Source organism: Typopeltis vanoorti, chromosome 25, assembly GCF_054136105.1.
Source record: "Typopeltis vanoorti isolate ZY-2024b chromosome 25, IOZ_Tvanoo_1.0, whole genome shotgun sequence".
Lineage (NCBI taxonomy): Eukaryota > Metazoa > Arthropoda > Arachnida > Uropygi > Thelyphonidae > Typopeltis > Typopeltis vanoorti.
The window spans coordinates 42,074,360-42,092,950 of NC_143573.1; the positions used below are offsets into that span (position 1 = coordinate 42,074,360).

At 34.7% G+C, this 18,591-nt stretch overlaps 1 protein-coding gene across 3 annotated transcripts in view; it reads right to left on the reverse strand.

The window, feature by feature from the left end:
- LOC150092686 (COX assembly mitochondrial protein 2 homolog) overlaps positions 1-18,144 on the reverse strand; it is a 59,663-nt gene extending 41,519 nt beyond the window's left edge. For 2 of the 3 annotated variants that reach the window (XM_090414360.1, XM_090414359.1), the window contains exons 1-2: positions 18,007-18,144; positions 8,997-9,068 (exon numbers count right to left, since the gene is read on the reverse strand). In XM_090414360.1, the coding sequence (XP_090270486.1) occupies positions 8,997-9,068; positions 18,007-18,087 (153 nt within the window). In that variant the 5' untranslated portion in view covers positions 18,088-18,144. Of the gene's footprint in view, positions 1-4,076; positions 4,172-8,996; positions 9,069-18,006 lie in introns of all 3 variants that reach the window. The other variant, XM_090414361.1, reaches the window with a different exon arrangement.
- Positions 18,145-18,591: the final 447 nt, after the last annotated feature.

The following is an 18,591-nucleotide window of genomic DNA, read 5'->3' on the forward strand; positions in this document are numbered from 1 at the left end:
ATCCTTCCCTATATCGTTAATGAACAGATTAAACAGCAGTGGTCCAAGAACAGAACCCTGCGGCACACCACTAGTCACAGGCCGTCTTTTGGACTCTACTCCTGAATAAACTACTCTTTGATATCTCTCCATCAACCTATCAATCTCACCAACCCTATATCCATTCCCATATGTTGTAGTTTACGGATTAGTATTCCATGTGGTATCCTGTCAAACGCCTTTGCCAGGTCCAGCAGTATCACTGTAAACCCATTTCCCTTATCCAGTTCAGCCGTCACCTTGTTATAAAACTTGAGCAAGTTACTGAAGCATGATCAACCCTTCACAAAGCCATGCTGTCCCCTGTACAGTATCTCATTTTCATCAATCCATTCCTGTATTTTTCCCTTGACTACTTTCTCCAAGACCTTGACAACGACTCCTGATATGCTGATCGGTCGGTAATTTGCAACCGTAGTCTTGGATCCTCCTTTATGCAGTGTGAAACTATTTTCCCCTCTTTCCACACCTTCGGGACTAAACCAGACCTGAGACTCAGATTAAACAACATGGTCAAGGGCACTGATAATTCCTTAGCCGCTTCACGCAAGACCCGTGCCGATATACCATCCAATCCCACAGATGTGGTCACATTAAGGTTCTGTAATAGACTAGTCACTCCCACTTCATTCATCACTATTCCCGTATAAACTAATGGTTCCTTCATTTTTTCAATGCCACCACCTGGATGATAGGCTTTTGCAAAGTGCGCGCTCAGTAACTCCACTATATCGACTGATTCAGTGACCTCCTTACCATCGTCATTCCTTAAAATCATTTTGCCGTGTACAGTTTTTTCCTTGTTTGCAGCATATTGAAAGAACTGTTTGGGATTCTCTTTTGCTTGCATAGCTAGTTTCCTTTCATAATCCGCTTTGGCTTTTTTTACCACACTCGTTACTTTTCTGGCCTGCACTTTATACCGTTTGTGTGCCTGCAGGTCACCCCTTTCTTTAAATTCCCTCCACAGTTGTTTCTTTTTTTGCAGCTCAAGCTTAATGGTGTTATTCATCCATTTAACCCCTACTTGTTTTACTATTCGGACCCTAGGTATACAATCAGCCATAACCTCCTGTAAATGCTGCTTGACCACTTCCCATGCTCTATCGACATCCAGCCCTTGCAGTTGTACATGCCATGGCACTGATCCAAGCAATCTCCTAAGCTTGTCATATTTGCCAGCATGGTAATTCCACATACACCCTGTCTTAATCGAAAATTCCACACCTTCAGCCACCTCCCAGGTCATGACCACCTTATGATCACTCTCACCAATAGGTGGCAACATGGTCATATTCATTACAGTCAAATTCTCAGATGCTATTACCAGGTCAAGCACTCTCACACCTCTAGTATTTTCAATTACATGCTGTCTCAGATAGTTATCCCTTAATAATTGAATAAAATCCTTTTCCTTCCTCACATGTGTCCTCTCCTCCTTCCAATCAATGTTACCATAGTTGAAATCCCCCATAATAATTACCCTCCTTCCACTCATTTCATCAATTTCCCTATGCATACTATCTCCACCATCTATTCCATCACCTGGTCTATAGCAGCACCCAACTGTATATTTTATTCTGCCAGTCTCAATAATAAATAATAATAATTAATAAATAAACAAGTTATTATTGGCCACCCTGTATAATTATTTATGTAAAATTCATAAGAGATACATTATCTCTCTCACACATTTCATTTCAGGAAAAAAAAAAAAAAAAAAAAAATTCCCCAACAACAAAGAAATTCCTTTGCTAACTATATGAATTCAGTTCCTTTCTTTATCTGAATAATTCTTCTTCTTGCCTTCAGTACTCTGTAACACACACACACACACACAAACTATAGAGAATGCTGTTTAGAAGAAAAAACATACCTCTCTGCTTAATACAAAATGTTCTATCTTCAATTTCATCTACTGACAGGAGCAAACACAGGGTTAAATAAACAAACACTACATCAAAAGTAGTACTTGAAGTTTATTCTTTCCAAACTAAGCTACTGTTTTTTTTCCTTTAAAACAAGAACAATATTAGAGGCCTTCTAGATTTTTATCTTGTTGGTCTTACATCATTTGAAAGAATGAATACTTTTAGATAAATCTAAAGGTCTCCAAATACATTCCTCTATTTCCTTCTCGTTTCGAAATGGAACCCTTATTCTCATTCCAATCCAATCTCCACAGCAACGTAACCAACACCTGTTGCTTAGGTGTCAAGTTGCCTCAAAAGCCTGTGCATGCATATGCCAGATCTCCAAACTGCCAGTACAACTCAAAAATACTGCTTTCCTTGAATGGTAGAAAGGAACAACATGTAAAAGAAACTTTCAGGTAAGAAAAACAACTTTATTATAAAGTTTCACTCTATTAAAGTAAAACAATGATAGTTTTCTTGATATCTTTTAGCCAAAATGTAGTGCAGTTCTTGATTTATGAAAATTCTAGTAGTGTGCATACTTGTTTCACCCTTGATTTTACATCAAACTATCTTCCTGTATTTTTTCGGTTCTAACTGCTGACCTAAAACTTAAGTATAAACTATGTATTGCTCTGTATAATGTTCCATTTACTCCATATAACTGTATGTTTTTGAAAAGCTTTCTCTGGGCACCTTGTCATATGCCTTTTCAAGATCTATAAAACTTAAGTACAGATCCTTGTCGTATTCCCATGATTTCTCAACTTGTTGTAAAGTGAAAATCTGATCTTGACAATCTCTATTTGGCAAGAACCCCAGCTCATTCACCAAGTTTCTCTTCCACAATTTTTCTCTATCTCTTTTCAAGTATGCCTGCATAAATCTTACCTGGAAAACTTAGTAGTGTTCCAGGTAACTTAGTAGCATTATTTAAGGGTCAAAGTCAGATAACTGAGAGAAGACCTCCACATCATCTTTTAAGGAATGCAGAGCTGACTGGGTCTGACCTAATGTTCAATCCTCACCTTCACTGTGGTACACCCCATCAGTAGTAGTTATTATTATTATTATGGGCCACTCCAAGGAGCCCTTAAACTCATCGAGAGAGGACCTAAACATCATGTCAATAACAATCCAACATTTGCACAGCATCTATCTTACCAGAGTATTGTGGGTGCCATGACTGTCAATGAGTTCAAAGCTTTTCTTTGAACTCATTCAGTCATGGCACCAACAACAGACTCTGGCAACCTGTTCCACTCGTTCACTACTCTCCAAGCCAAAAACCTAGTTCAAACACTCTTACTAAGTTTCAATGGATGGCCCTTAGTTCTCCCACCACCACCACCAAACCTGTCCAGACCTGTTCTGGAAAATTTCCTCTGAATTAATCTTGCAAAAATCCCCTCAGTAATTTGTATGTCTCAATCATATCGTTCCTTTTCCATGCCTATCAACCAGTTTCTGTAACCCACAAATCTTCAACCTGTTCTTGAAAGGTTCATTCCATAGACCCGCTACCATCTTGGTCACTCACCTCTGGATCCTCTCCACCTCCTCATCACCAAGAAATCCTGCACCCAGATCTGCCTGCAGTAGCCAAGATAGGGTCTTATCAAGGCTCAATAAAGAGGAACAATAACCTATTTGTCTAGTATTCTACTGGTCAAGTATTCTTCAATAACCAAGTAATCTGATGAGCTGATGATGATGATGACAGATAGCAGATTAATTTGGAGGAAAATTGTTGATAGTAAGCTAGTAATGATGTAAGTTCTTCATGTAGTACTATCATAATATCCTGTACACCCCTTGAGGATACATGTCAGGAATTTGATGATGATGAGGAAGATCTGCTTTTATTCGTCTAGAACAGGGGTCAGCAACCTTTTTGGAGTGAAGAGCCATTTTTAAAATTATATCTGTTAAAAAAAAAATTAGGGAGCCGCACGTTTTTTTTTTTTTTTTTTTTTTTTTTTTTACAGTAACACGTTATCATACTTGTAAAAGGCAGGGGTGACATGTCACATGAAATTATATGATATTTTAAAATATTAAATAATAAAACAAAGATTTCCTTCTCCTTACAAAAGCATATATATAAATCCAATAACATACCTATTTCTTTAATTTTTCTTAATTTAAAATATCTTCTTAGTGCGACTTTTGCTGTTGAACTTCTTTGGACAGTTTCTCAATATGCGGCGAATATGCTGTAAATTTCATTTTCAAACATGATGAAAGATTCACGTTGTTTAGTTGGTTTCTCAACTTACTTTTAATAAAATTCATATTAGAAAATATTTGCTCACACAAATATGTCGATCCGAAAATCGATAGAAGTCCAAATGCGTATGTTTTTAACTGAACGTAAGTGTCCGGTAAACAATTCCATGTGTCAAATACAACTGATCTTGCTTTTTAAGATCTTCTATTTCAGACCATTTGTGTTGTATTGCAAGGGTAGATTTTTGTCTTTCCAACTCCTCCAGGTCAGCTTTAAGATTTCTAAATTTTGAATTCCACAAATCCTTGGTTTTCAGGTCCTCTAACTGAAGTTGAAATGCAGCCTCAATTCCAGCAAAAGGTGAAAAATTTAATTCAGCAGGATTAATTTCAAGTGGTCGCAATAAAAATGACATAGTTGCCTTGTTCTTTCTAAACTCCTCAAATCTCCCATTAAATTCAGATCACATATTTACTACAATTTCTTTGAAAAAGGTTAAATTTATGGAATTATCAGCTTGTTCTTGTTGATATTTCTTCAACGTAGGAAAATGTAATAATGTGCCTTTCTCTAAGTCTGTTGCAAACAAATATAACTTTTGTTCAAACGACATCACTTCTTCTAAAAGCAAAACTGCTGTATTTCCCTTTCCCTGTAGTTTCTTATTTAGTGAGTTTAAATGGGAAGTCATATCCACCATAAAGTAGAATTTTTGTAACCAATGAGTATCTTCTAACTGTGCATATTCAAGGTTCTTTTGTCTTAGAAACAACTTAACCTCTCCAAGGCAGGTGGCAAATTGCATCAACACCGTACCTCTGGAAAGCCATCTTATTCTGTTATGCAAAAGAAGATCGGAATATTTGCAATTGATTTCTTTAAGAAGTTCACAAAATTTCCGATGATGTAACGATATTGCCATTATTTTGTTAACAATTTCTACAACCAAATCCATCACTACTGTTTTCTCTTTTGGAAAAGTTTGTGCACAAAGTATCTCTTAATGGATTATGCAGTGAAAGGAAAACACTTCATGCAAAATTTGTTTTTTAAATAAAGAAACAAAACCTTTTTTTGTACCTTTCATGCTCGGCGCCCCATCGGTCGAAATAGATATTATTTTACTTAAGTATAAAGCGCTAATAAGCTTCATTTCGGCAATGAAAACATTACTTAAATTAAAGGGATATTAAATCCCACATAGTTTTAAAACCGAATAAGAAACTCAAAGATTGGAATCAGAGAGTTTCATGCCGAATATAGTAAACTATAAAGTATCGGCGAACACTTAGCGTGAGCTAATGCAAGTGACCGTAGTACGTAGTACAATACCGGATGACTCGTTGCAAAGGAGAGAAAGTTCAGATCACTATTCTTAGGTATTTTCAATAACGTAAAAACACATTTCCTAGGAAATGTATGCTGTTATTACATTATGGAGGGAGGTCACTACCCAGACCAGTTTCAGCCTTTTTTGAGGCTTCATCAGTGAGTAGCTAGACCTAATACCAAAGTGTATAGCGAAGAGAACCATATACTCTGCGATACGAGTTTCCAAACAGGTGCAACCATTAAGTTACTTAAGTATAAAGAGCTAATAAGTTTCATTTCGGCAATGAAAACATTACTTAAATTATCTGAACTTTCCCCACCTTTGCAACGAGTCGTCTGGTATTGTACTACGTACTACGGTCACTTGCATTAGCTCACGCTAAGTGTTCGCCGATACTTCATAGTTTACTATATTCAGCAAGAAACTCTCTGATTCCAATCTTTGAGTTTCTTATTCAGTTTTAAAACTATGTGAGATTTAATATCCCCTTAATTGAAGTAATGTTTTCATTGCTGAAATGACGCTTATTAGCTCTTTATACTTAAGTAACTTAATGGTTGCATCTGTTTGGAAACTCGTATCGCAGAGTATTAAGTTCTTTTCGCTATACACTTTGGTATTAGGTCTAGCTACTCACTGATGAAGCCTCAAAAAAGGCTGAAACCGGTCTGGGTAGTGACCTCCCTCCATAATGTAATAACAGCATACATTTCCTAGGAAATGTGTTTTTACGTTATGGAAAATACCTAAGAATAGTGATCTGAACTTTCCCCACCTTTGTAACGAGTCGTCCGGTATTGTACTACGTACTAGGGTCACTTGCATTTAGCTCACGCTAAGTGTTCGCCGATACTTTATAGTTTACTATATTCAGCAAGAAACTCTCTGATTCCAATCTTTGAGTTTCTTATTCAGTTTTAAAACTATGTGGGATTTAATATCCCCTTAATTTAAGATATTATTTTGTTAATATTAAAACCCTTACTTTTCAAGCAAGTGGTAACAGCAGATTCAATGTCTTCTCCACGAGTTTGTCCTGTAAGTGGCAGTATATCGAGTAATTCTTCCTGAGGTCCTCGAGAGTTTATGTATCTACAAATAAGTACAATCTGTGCAATGTCATCCACATCACATGATTTGTCACAGGCAATGGAGAATCCTGGTGTTGAATTTAGATCTGTAACCTGCTGATTTGTTATATCTTCTGCCATTCGCATAGTTCTGTCCCTTACAATCTTAGCAGATAATGGCATGTCTTTTATTTTTGTAATTATTTCCGCTTTGTTTTTAAAATCGCAGAAAAGATATTCGGATATTTTAATAAAACATTCTTTCACATATTTGCCATCCATAAAAGGCTTTCCTCATTTAACAACTTCTTGAACGGCCACAAAACTAGCAATAGTTGTATTTCTTGATTCTTTTATCCATTTGGAAAATGAACATTTAGTTAGATTTACTTTGCATTGCAATTCTTCTACTGCCTTTTTTCTTTCATCTCCCCGTGGATATGCTTTGTCAAATGTATCGTGTTTATTTAAAAAATGTCTTTGTATATTTGATTTTTTATTATTTGAAAGCTTTTCATGGCATATTAAACACATTGGAAATCCTGCTGTATTTGCTACAAATGCGTAGGTTTCGGTCCATTCACTTTTAAACTCCCGATTTTCTTGTTCTATCTTTCTCTTCTTTGCTGACATTTTAAATACTATAAAAATATTTTTATTTTGTTAATATTTAATTAAATGTTACAATATTCACGTTACCTAACACAATCACCAGTAAATAAAAGCACGCCAACGTCCACTACAAAACCTTTACTTATTTTAACAAAGTGTGCAGATTTACATACCACACCTGCACTATATGCGAAGACAATGGGCATGTTCAGACATGTAAGCGCTACATTGCTAGTCTAGCATGATGTCATAAATGTGTCCGAGCCAACTGCTCAATTGTAGCGCTACCGTAGTGATCGGCATTCGCTATAAATTAATTTAATTTGTAGCTATTCATTTTCGCTACAAAGTAGCGCTCTGCCTTGCTGATCGCGCCCAATGTAAACTGACGTTTTTTGAGTATCGACACATGGTTAGGGGTCATTTGACCTACAAAATATTTCTTTTTACTTCTATGTTTAGATAAATCATTTAATAATGAAAAGAGCTGCCATTATTCATTCAAAGAGCCACAGGTTGCTGACCCTTGGTCTAGACGAACACAAGTCTTATATTAAATACCATAAGTCTAAACAGTCTGGACTTGTGGAAAATGCTATCGACACCAAACATACAGTTCATTGAAACAAGACAAGAATCCTTCATAAAAGTTTCCTCATAAAATGTCTTTATAAAGACATGTGAAAATTTACTTCACTGTCCTAACTTAAACATATCCAATGGTCTACATCTATCCCTTTTGTGATAGATAATACTTTTTTAAATCAGCTAATCTTTCCTCATTTTATTTTGTCTATGTATATATTTATATAATTTTTTTTAATAAGTTAGGAAAATTTGACCTTTTTTTTTTTTTTTTTTTTTTTAGTTATCTTTCATTAGGTACTCAGGTAGTGCTTTTAAGAATTGTCTGTTATTGTTTAATTGCCATTCTGTGATCTTGTACTGACAATGCCTATGATACTTACACAAAAATTCTACATTAATAAAGTTTTTTAAGTGATTTTTCCTCTGTTTTTATAATTCTTTTAACTATCACTAATTATTATTATTATTATTATTTGCACCTCCAGGGAGTCCAAAGACTCATCGATGGAGGGCATCCACTCTACAACTCTGCTTCCACCACTCACAATCCACCAACTGACAGCAACTACACCAACGCCATCTACCATCAACCATCACTACTAGTATTTCCACAGACAATCACATACAATTTCCACAGACAATTATAAATGGCATCCTGCAAAGAGTGGCAGATAAGCGCTGCCATCTTGTGGTCACTAACAACTTCAACACAGTTTATTATTTGTCTGAAATAGTCTGGGTTCTGTGGTTGATTTTCTTAAGTTTATGAGATGAAAAATCTGAGTTTCCAATAGAAAAAACAACCTGCTTGCCCACAAGTTAGCCATGAGAGTGACTAACTCAGGAACCAATCGAAGAAAGGGTTAGACATTTCTCCATTTGGCGACTAGATTCGAACTAAGAACAGCTTTCTTTGGGAGGTCTAATGCTATGGATGTGATGTGAAGCCCTGTGGATGTGATGTAAACAACACATCCACAGGGCTACACAGGCCTTTGGTTATGATTTGGTTTTTAAATATATTATTCACTGTTTTCCTTGTGGTATGAGGTTAATTTTTTAATACTATGAAAATAACAAAAAAAAAAAAAAAAAAAAAAACGTATATGTAAAATATTTCTAAAAATGTCAGACACCTAACAAGTTTCATTAATATTTTATTCAAAAATAAAAGCCAAACTACAGCCTGAGTTAATTATAAGCATTACCTCTTTCTTCAAGCACTTTAAGACTTCATTATTTATATCATTACAGTAGCCAAGGAATTTTCTTACTTTATGCTGTAAAAATAAATAACACTGATTCATATTATAAAAACATAACTGAAAAAATAAGAAAATTATAGGACATGATGGAAATTTACAGAGAAATGCTCAACAATAAATAAGAAACAAATTAATCCTGGAGTGTTATAGTATCTTAATGTTGATATTTATCTCCAAATTTTTAAATCAACTTTTTCATTTAACTCTCTCATGCATAAGGGCCTCATATGAGGACATATAAAAATTATGTCCTCAGATGAGGACATCATTTTTAACATATACAGGGCACAAATTTAGCAAAATTAATGAATTCATTGTAATACTGTAAGATTAAACGGTACTATATCATCATTATAATTTTTTTATAAATAAATATAACGATTCATGCATGAGAGGGTTAAGTAGAAAAGTTGTAATATATATGTAGTTTCAAAAAAAAAACTTAATTCTAATCAGCTGCATGGTATGACACATAATCCCAGCACAAAAGAAATGAGTGTTGCAAATATACCTACCAGATGGCCCTTCATTCTCCTGCAGTCAACATGGTTGTGAAATGATGCCATGCATACCACCCAGTGAGATGGAATGCTCTTGAACAATGGTATTCAGTTTAATGTGTCTGATTAAGACATTTGCATTACAAACAATTATCACCCGTATTGAACATCCTCTGGTCACTGCTCTCCTAGCCATCTTTCCAGTCACAATGTCTGCTTCACAAACTTCTACCAACTGACATTAATCACTGATGGTGCAATATCCTTCACATGCTGGTACTCTAAAGCACAGAAAGAAATAGCACAATGAGAAATGAACTTAAAGTATTTTACAATCAATGATGTGAGGTGCATTTTTAAAATAAAAATGCTTGTTCTATCAGAGGAGAGTTTGCTGGTTGAAGAACACACAATTAACAGATACAATGGCTTCATAGCCTTAGCAGCCTCTACCGTAATTCCACCCAATCTTTCCAGATAATATTTTACCAGAATGGTTGGCCAATTAGTTAATGTATCTGCTCTCCAACCAATAGGCAGGTATTATGATCGACATCATTGTTTGTGAATGTCTTCAGGTGGTAAATGAATTTCATTGACTGATGAAACCACCACTTTGGAGGAATGAAGTAGTTTAAAAAAGTTCCATATTTTATCTTGAGATTATAGTACTGGACCTTTAAACCTCTAGCATAAAAGTCATAAACTCTAATACTAATGTACTGTTTTTTTACTTTTTTTTTAAATAAACCTCACTTACAAACATGGGTGAGGTTCATGTAAAAAAAAAGCTGATATGAAACCATAATCCCATTTATTAGAATCATAAAATAGGTCACAGCCTCTATATACAAGTAGCCTAGTCGTGAAGATACTATATTTTTCCGTGTATAAGATGATACTTTTTTCTAAAATTTTTAGACCAAAAATTGGGGGTCATCTTACTCACGGGGGGGTAACCGGTTGAGAGACCTGCGGTTGCTGTGGTGAAACTGCTGGTACCTTGTCTCCGTGAACAGGCTTCTGCCAATCACTAGCCTTTGTTAACTCTGTCAATTGATGTCATTAACAGCTGATTCTGAATAAACCAATCAGAACTCTGAAAGCATTCATATGTCTGCAACTCATTGGTGGGATAAGTTAATGCATTAACAATATTTTGAGCACTAGTCCATAAAAATGTCCAAAAATAAAAAACGATTGTCATATTCTTCAAAATTCAAGTTAAAAGTCATCAATTACGTTGTCGTGGTGAAACTGCCAGTACCTTGTCTCCACAAACAGGCTTCCGCCACTCACTAGCCTTTGTTAACTCTGTCGATTGACGTCATTAATAGCTGATTCTGAATAAACCAATCAGAACTCTGAAAGCATTCATACATCTGCAACTCGTTGGTGGGATAAGTTAATGCATTAAAATATTTTGAGCACTAGCCCATAAAAATGTCTGAAAATAAAAAAAAAAAAAAAAAAACGATTGTCATATTCTTCAAAATTCAAGTTAAAAGTCATCAATTATGCAAAAGAACATGGAAATAAAGCTTCAGAGAGAGTTTGGACCTCCTCCCACTGAGTGTATGATTAGACAGTGGAGATGTTTAAAATATTGATTTCTTAATTCTGGGTTTGAAAAAGTAGGGTTCGTCTTATACATGGGGGGGTCGTCTTATACACAGAAAAATACGCTACTTCATGCACAAACATTGTCTTGCTTACACTTAAATAAAAGATTAAACGAGAATATAATTTCTCTCTGAAATTTCTTGGCAAGTTTAATTCCATAGTACGTTTAATTTAATGTTTTAATGCAACAAATGTATACATAAATTTTCTTTCCTTTATTTTTTAATTTGTTTTCTCCATATCTTTAAATCATATATAATATGCCTCAAAATAATGTTATCATTACATTTCCTTAAATTTTTAATATATGTTTTGTCTTTAGGACAGGGTTTCAGAATTATATCTAATCATCAACAGTATTATGTGACTGAATGAATGAAAGCCACTGGTCAGAGGTCAACAAAATGATAAGGGACTTAGAACTGTGTTACAGGTTGCTTAAGTTGGACATGATTAGAGAGTAATAAGAATACAAAGAAAAACTTGATCTGGGGATATAAAAACTTCACATTTCCTGTCATCTTACAATAGACAGTGTGTTCTCTTGTAGTTATATATGGATACAACTTCTCTTAACTTCTTTTCATCTAGTCCATTTCTCAAAACAATGTGTTTTCATTCTGCAATGTGTTGTGGATGTATTTTGAAGCACCGTCACATCACTGCACATTTCTATGTGCAGTGACGTGAGCTTTAAGTAACAAACTGAAATTTAGAAGCCATAAATAAAAGAATCTGTTTTCATACATATTTCATTAACTCAAGTAGTACATATAGATAGCCAATATTGGATGATTGTATATTAGGATGGTCCCTAGATTATGGTCCTCCTCTGAGTACTTTTCCTGTCATCAAACATGATTTGCCAACCTTTCCTCTCCCATTTTACTTAACTGACCATATCACTTTACATTAGATTAAAGATGCCAAAGAAATTATATTTTGGTTTAATCCTTTATCCAAGTGTAAGCAAACAAAGTTTGTGTGTAAAGTATCTTCATATCAATTACCTTAGTATCCCATAATGCAAAGCACACATCCTTCCAGGTGTGTATAATACTATGCATTATGAGAAGGGCCACCACGCAGACCACTTATGACTTTTATTAGGTCTCATTAGTGGGAACTACACACAAAGGTGATACCAAGTTAAAGTAATGTAGAAATCACATTTCCCATTTACACACAAACTTCTTTTGCTTACACTTGGATAAATGATTAAACCAAGAATATAATTTCTTGGCATCTTTAATTTATAGTATAACAAAGTGAAAAAGCTTTTAACATCTATCTCTGATCCAGAGTAATTTAATAACAAAGTAATACACCTTTTTACTACTTGTATATGGGATATAAATTCAACATTACTTTAATCTTGGTATCAATTCTGGGTCTGGCTTCCATTAATGCAGTTTTGCTGCAGATGTGAGAAGTCTGCTGAAGTGGTCTGGCTGCCTTTCCCTGAGATATGAGTGGTTCTGCTCAGTGCGCCTGTCACTGAGTAGAACCACCACTGAGCAATGAGTTAAATGATCCTTTGGGTCATCTGTTGAGATTAGAGTGATCTGAGAGGATCACCTGAGTTTTTGGACAATTCACTTTACTTATATAGTGGGAGTGGTTCTGCTCTGAGGCAGGTTTTTCTTGTCCTGCAATGATTCAGGTCAGGATTGACCATTTAGGGACAATCAGTGAAATTTAGAGTGATCTTCTCAGATCACTCTAATCTCACACTGCTCGGTGTCAGTGGTGCAGACATTGTTGAGCCAGTCTGCCACGCGGCATTCAGCTGTGTGCATCGGAACTCAAGTAAAGTGCATCATTCTAGTTTATGTTTGGCGTATGTGTGCTGTTCTGCTATTTTGCCATGAACGCGAAATTAGAAACAAAGGGCAAATGTAAAATTTTGCATAAAACTAGAGAAATTTGACACAGAGACCCTTGAATTACTTCATAAGGCATATGAAAATGAAGCCATGAGCCAAACTCAGCGTTTTGAGTGGACTTGCGTTTAAAGAAGGGCAAAACCACCTTGGAGGATGATGAGAAGCCAGGAAGACTGTCCACCAGCACAACCCACAAAAATGTCAAAAAAATTCGACAGATCATCCATGCAGATCGACGCATCACCATCCAGGAAGTTGCTGACAGAGTTAGGATTTCATACGGAGACATTCCCTGTCTCTTGACTTCTGACTAGAAGGAGCACTGTGTGAATGTCTGTCAAGATCGTCAAAAGGGCATTGAAGACCCAACTGAATTCTGCTGCAATGTTTTAAGGCAGTTGAGAGAAGAAATTCATTGCAAAAGACTGTAACTGTGGCAAAGCCACAACTGGCTCCTCCACCACGACAATGCTCCCCTCCCACAGCGCTTTAAAGAGCATGAGTTTTTGGTGGCCAACAGAATGGTGATTGTAGCACATTCTCCTTACTCACCAGATTTAGTCCCTTGTGACTTCTTTTTGTTTCCAAAAATGAAGCTGAAGGGGAAGCGGTTCGATACCATAAAGGAGATCTAAGATGAATTGCGAGCAGTGTTTGACACGTTTCAACAAAAAGACTTCCAGGAAATGTTTGGAACATAACAAAAGCAGTGGGATTGCTGCACGAACTCAAAAGGGTACTACTTTCAAGAAGGTTGAGTATAAATTTAAATTTGATAAGTCGTAAGCATTTCATTAGCCTAGTCTGGTTTCTTTTTTGCACCTCGTATATACAAATAGCCCAGTCATGAAGATACTTCAAGTGCAAACTTTATTTGCTTACACTTGGATAAAGGATTAAGCCAAGAATATAATTTCTTGACATCTTTAATTTTGGTAAAATCAAGTAAAAAAAAAAAAAAAACTTTCACTTTACATTAGCCTTAGATCTGTCCACATGATCTTGAATAATGTCAAGTCCCTTTCTAATATCATTATATAATTTTGCCATTAATGCCATAAGTTCACCCCCCTAATTCTTAGATTGTTCAATCTGACTGCTAATCTTTAATCAGCTTTTATTTATAACCTAACCTTCAAAATATCCAGTAAAATCATTTGAAGATGGACTAAGTACTGTTTTGGCTAATTTCTCTCTTTAGTCCAAACAAATTTATTCAACTGGCTTTCCACCATACCAGCTTGGTTTATAGGTTCTCCATTGAGAATGCACTTGAAGTTTTCCATGTTCCAGCCTATTTTTATAGTTTAATCTTTTTATTGCTGATATAAAATAAATAGAAAAGGAAAAATTGAAGACCAAACAAGTAGCAGCAAGAAGCAGGGACAGGCTACTTGACCTAAATTCCATGAAAGGAACAAGATTGAGAAATTTCATACCAAATTTATCACAGCATCTACACCCATCTGTTAACAGTAATTTTTATCTGTAAACCGTATGTGTACCCTGGCCAATTTTCTTGCATACAAAGTGAAAAACCTGAATTCTGGAGGAAAAACCCTGCTACTTCCACATGAGAGTGGCTAATTCACCTTCAACTGAAAAAAGCCCATATAAAGATTCCACTCATCATGATAAAAATTGATCTCGAACCTTTTCCAATTGAAGGGCACATGTCCCATTACTCTTACAATTGTGAGATGGAGGAGCTAGTCATTTATGATTACTTTACATTAATAATAACCATTAATTTTATAACATTTTGGAGATTTTGTATTTTTTTAAAAGCTAGTGTGAAAGGATGAAAGGTTTAATGAAGTTGTTAACAAACTTCATCTGATTGAACAGAAGGAATTAGATAATCTTTTTACAGAGTGAAATTTATCTAAACAACTATCTGACATATTTATTGAAAGTTTTTCCACTTGGTTATACTATAAATTAAAGATGCCAAGAAATTATATTCTCGATTTAATCCTTTATCCAAGTGTAAGCAAACAAAGTTTGCATGTGAAGTAACTAGTAACTTCACAACTGGGCAACTCATATACAGAAGCTAATTACTTCACATCACTTGTATCCTGTAATGCAAAGCACATATAATTTTACATTATACATATTCCTATGGACATGTAATATGTACATTTTTTTTCCTTTCATGGAGATAAGTTCCACTGTCAAAGGATGATATCCAAATATGTCAGATATAAATTAAAGATGCCAAGAAATTATATTCTTGGTTTAATATCCAAGTGCAAGAAAACAAACCCTATGTGTAAAGTAACTTCACATCCACCATCCTTCAACTCTTCAACATCCAAGTAATTCTTTGAGCTATTGGACCAACTTCTGCAATATAGTCTCTGAAATTCACCAGCATAAACTAGTACCATCAATATGATACACCATATGCAACCTTTTATTCCCAAAGTTCATTACCTAATTTCACAACATTAAATTGACAACATTTTTCATTGCTCACATGACCGATTTATTTCGATATCCTGAAGGATATCTACATCACCACCTTTACCAACACTATTGCCCTGCCCAGTTTTTCATTATCAGCAAACAACTGAATATCCCCTATATCATTTATATATAAATTAAAGGGTAGTGCTACAGTACAGAATCCTGTGGCACTTTAGTCACCCTCATTCCACCACATACCACCCTCTGATGTCTGTCTGTAAGCCACTATCTCTCTCTCTCTCTGTCCATGCCACCAGTTTCATATCCATTCTCATTTGCTATAACTTATGTAATAGTTGTCCATGCAGTATTCTGTCAAATACATTTGGTTTATCGATGTCCTTTATCCAATTCCATTGGCACTTTATAAAACATTATTATAAACCCCTTCATGTGTTTCTTTTTTTTCACAGAAACACATCAAGGGGTTTATAAGTGGAAACAAAGTACAATAAACTGCCGGTTATCCAGGACTCAATTATCTGCAGTCTTGTGTAGTATATAAACATTTCATTTTTTACAAGTTCTCTGCAGAAGTGGATTCATAAAATAACAGAAGTCATTACTGAGTATTTTAAATAACATTGCATGTTATTTATGGATGTATGTATACGTTATTTATGGATGGATGTATTTCTTATACGTTCATGGATGTATAAGAAAAATAAAACAAAAATGCTGCAAAAAAAAAAAGTCATGGATTTTCTATCTAAATAGGTTTACAAATGTTTTGTATTTACATAATACAAGAACGTTTATCTTATGTTTTACAATTTTTTAATGTAATTAAACAATTAAACATAATTTGGATTAATCATATTTTTCAATTATCAGATGTAGCCCCAAATAATAATAATAATAATAATAATGAGATTGGAACAGACCAATATGGTCTATACCCGTAATAAGCGTTATGATGATGAAGTTTTAAATATGACCACTATGCACGCAGAATACATTTTTCTTCCTAATTGACAAGTTTATTTTATTATGTTAGTAATTTTCTTGTAAATTAATAAGAATATTTATTGGATATCCATCAGCCTTATCTGAATTGCACGGTTCAAGAACATCATCTGCAGAAAATGTATATCACCTTCTTGTTATCACTATCACAAGACCATCATCATCATCATCAAATTCCTGATATATATACCCTCAAGGGGTGTACAGGATATGATAGTACATAAAAAAATTTACATCATTACTAACTTCCTATCTACAATTTTCCTCCAAATCAGCCTGTTAAATGTCAAGATGCCAATATTATCAGGTCTTATATTTCTGTCTTCTAATATACTTTTTACGATATCAATCCACCTATATCTTGGTCCTACTCTGAGTCTTTGTCCCAGAGAACACTTGTTTTGCTAATCTTTCCTCTCCAATTCTGATTAAGTGACCATACCGCCTGAGATTAGCTCTGCTAATGCATTCCTGGATGCTGACAATATCAAGTACTTTCCTAATATCCTTGTTTTTAATACGATATTGCCATTGATGCCATCTGTTCATGCCCTTAATCTTTTGCAGGACTCTGATGTCTGTGGTCTCTAGTCTTTGGTCAAGTGTTTTACTTCTAAGCACTGTCTTGTATACAGCTAATTTAGTGTTTTGGCTATTTTCTCTCTTATTCCATATAAATTTATTCAGTTGACTTCCTACCATACTAGCTTTGTTGATTCTGTTGTCTATTTCCATATTTAACTTACCATCTTCACTAAAAATTGTGCCTAAGTAGATGAAATGTTTTACTTGTTCTATAAGTTCTCCATTCACAATGCAGTTGATATTTTCAATGTTTCTACCTATTTTCATTGTCATGCTGACCTTCATACAATATCTATTACAACAGTTATTCAATTTAGTCAGGGAATTTTGCAGACTGGTAGCAGATTTATTTAGAAGTATAACATCCTCATAAAGCAAAGATTAACACCTCCAATTTTGATATCAGGTTTAATACCACTTTCCTTCATAATGTGATCCATATAGATAATGAATAACAGAGGGGATAATGTTCATCCTTGTCTCACACCAGATTTAACATTAAACCATCTTCCTTCAATTCTAACTGCTGACTTACAACTCAGATAAAGACTAAGTATTGCTTTATATAATGCCCCATTAACACCATATAACTGTAGCGTTTGGAATAGCTTTTCTCTTGGCACCTTGTCATATGCCTTTTCCAGATTTACCAAACTTAAATACAGATCTTTGTTGTATTGTCATGATTTCTCAACTATCTGTCGTAAGGTGAAAATCTGAATTACAAGACCATGTGTTACGAAAATACTTTTTTTAATGGAAGCGTTAATAAAGTGTGATTTTATATATATCTATCAACATTTATCATGAAGATCAAATAGCAGGTAGAGGTATTGTTTTTAAAATCCAGTTCTAGACCTGAATGTAAGAGACTTTTTTGTACAGAGCCCAGTTAAGTAAAGTAAATGTAACAGAAATTACCTCTTCGTGACAATCAAGTAACTGTTTTATTAATAAATTGCATTCCTCAGAATGTAAGCTATGTGAAAGATTAGGATGCATAGCGTTTTCACGTCTCTATACAACAAATATACACACATACATCCAACAACGGAAAGAGGGCGCAGTTGAACACTTATTTAGTGGTTCGTCCATGAATTAATATGTTTATATAAGCAGAAGTTAAAAGAAAGAGACAGAAGTATTGTGGACCAAATATTAATGCTAAGATTAATTGTAACGAAAGCTCTACTTAAATTAAAAATGTTTATACCCGCTTCGTCAACTTTCAGAAAACACTCGACGAAAGCGCCAATGAGTGGAGAGAAATCTGACATATAGGCTGACCATACGTACGGTTTGAACGGGACAGTATCGTTTTTTTCATATTTCCGAGCCGACCTATTAATAAAAACTATAAATATACTTTAATATTGGTCAATCGTAAATTATTATTTATAACTTATAATCATATATCAATATCACGGATAACAGTAATTTGTATAACTGTGGAGTCGCATTGTTCGATATTAAATATCGAACGAGAAATCTAGATTAAGTGTTCAG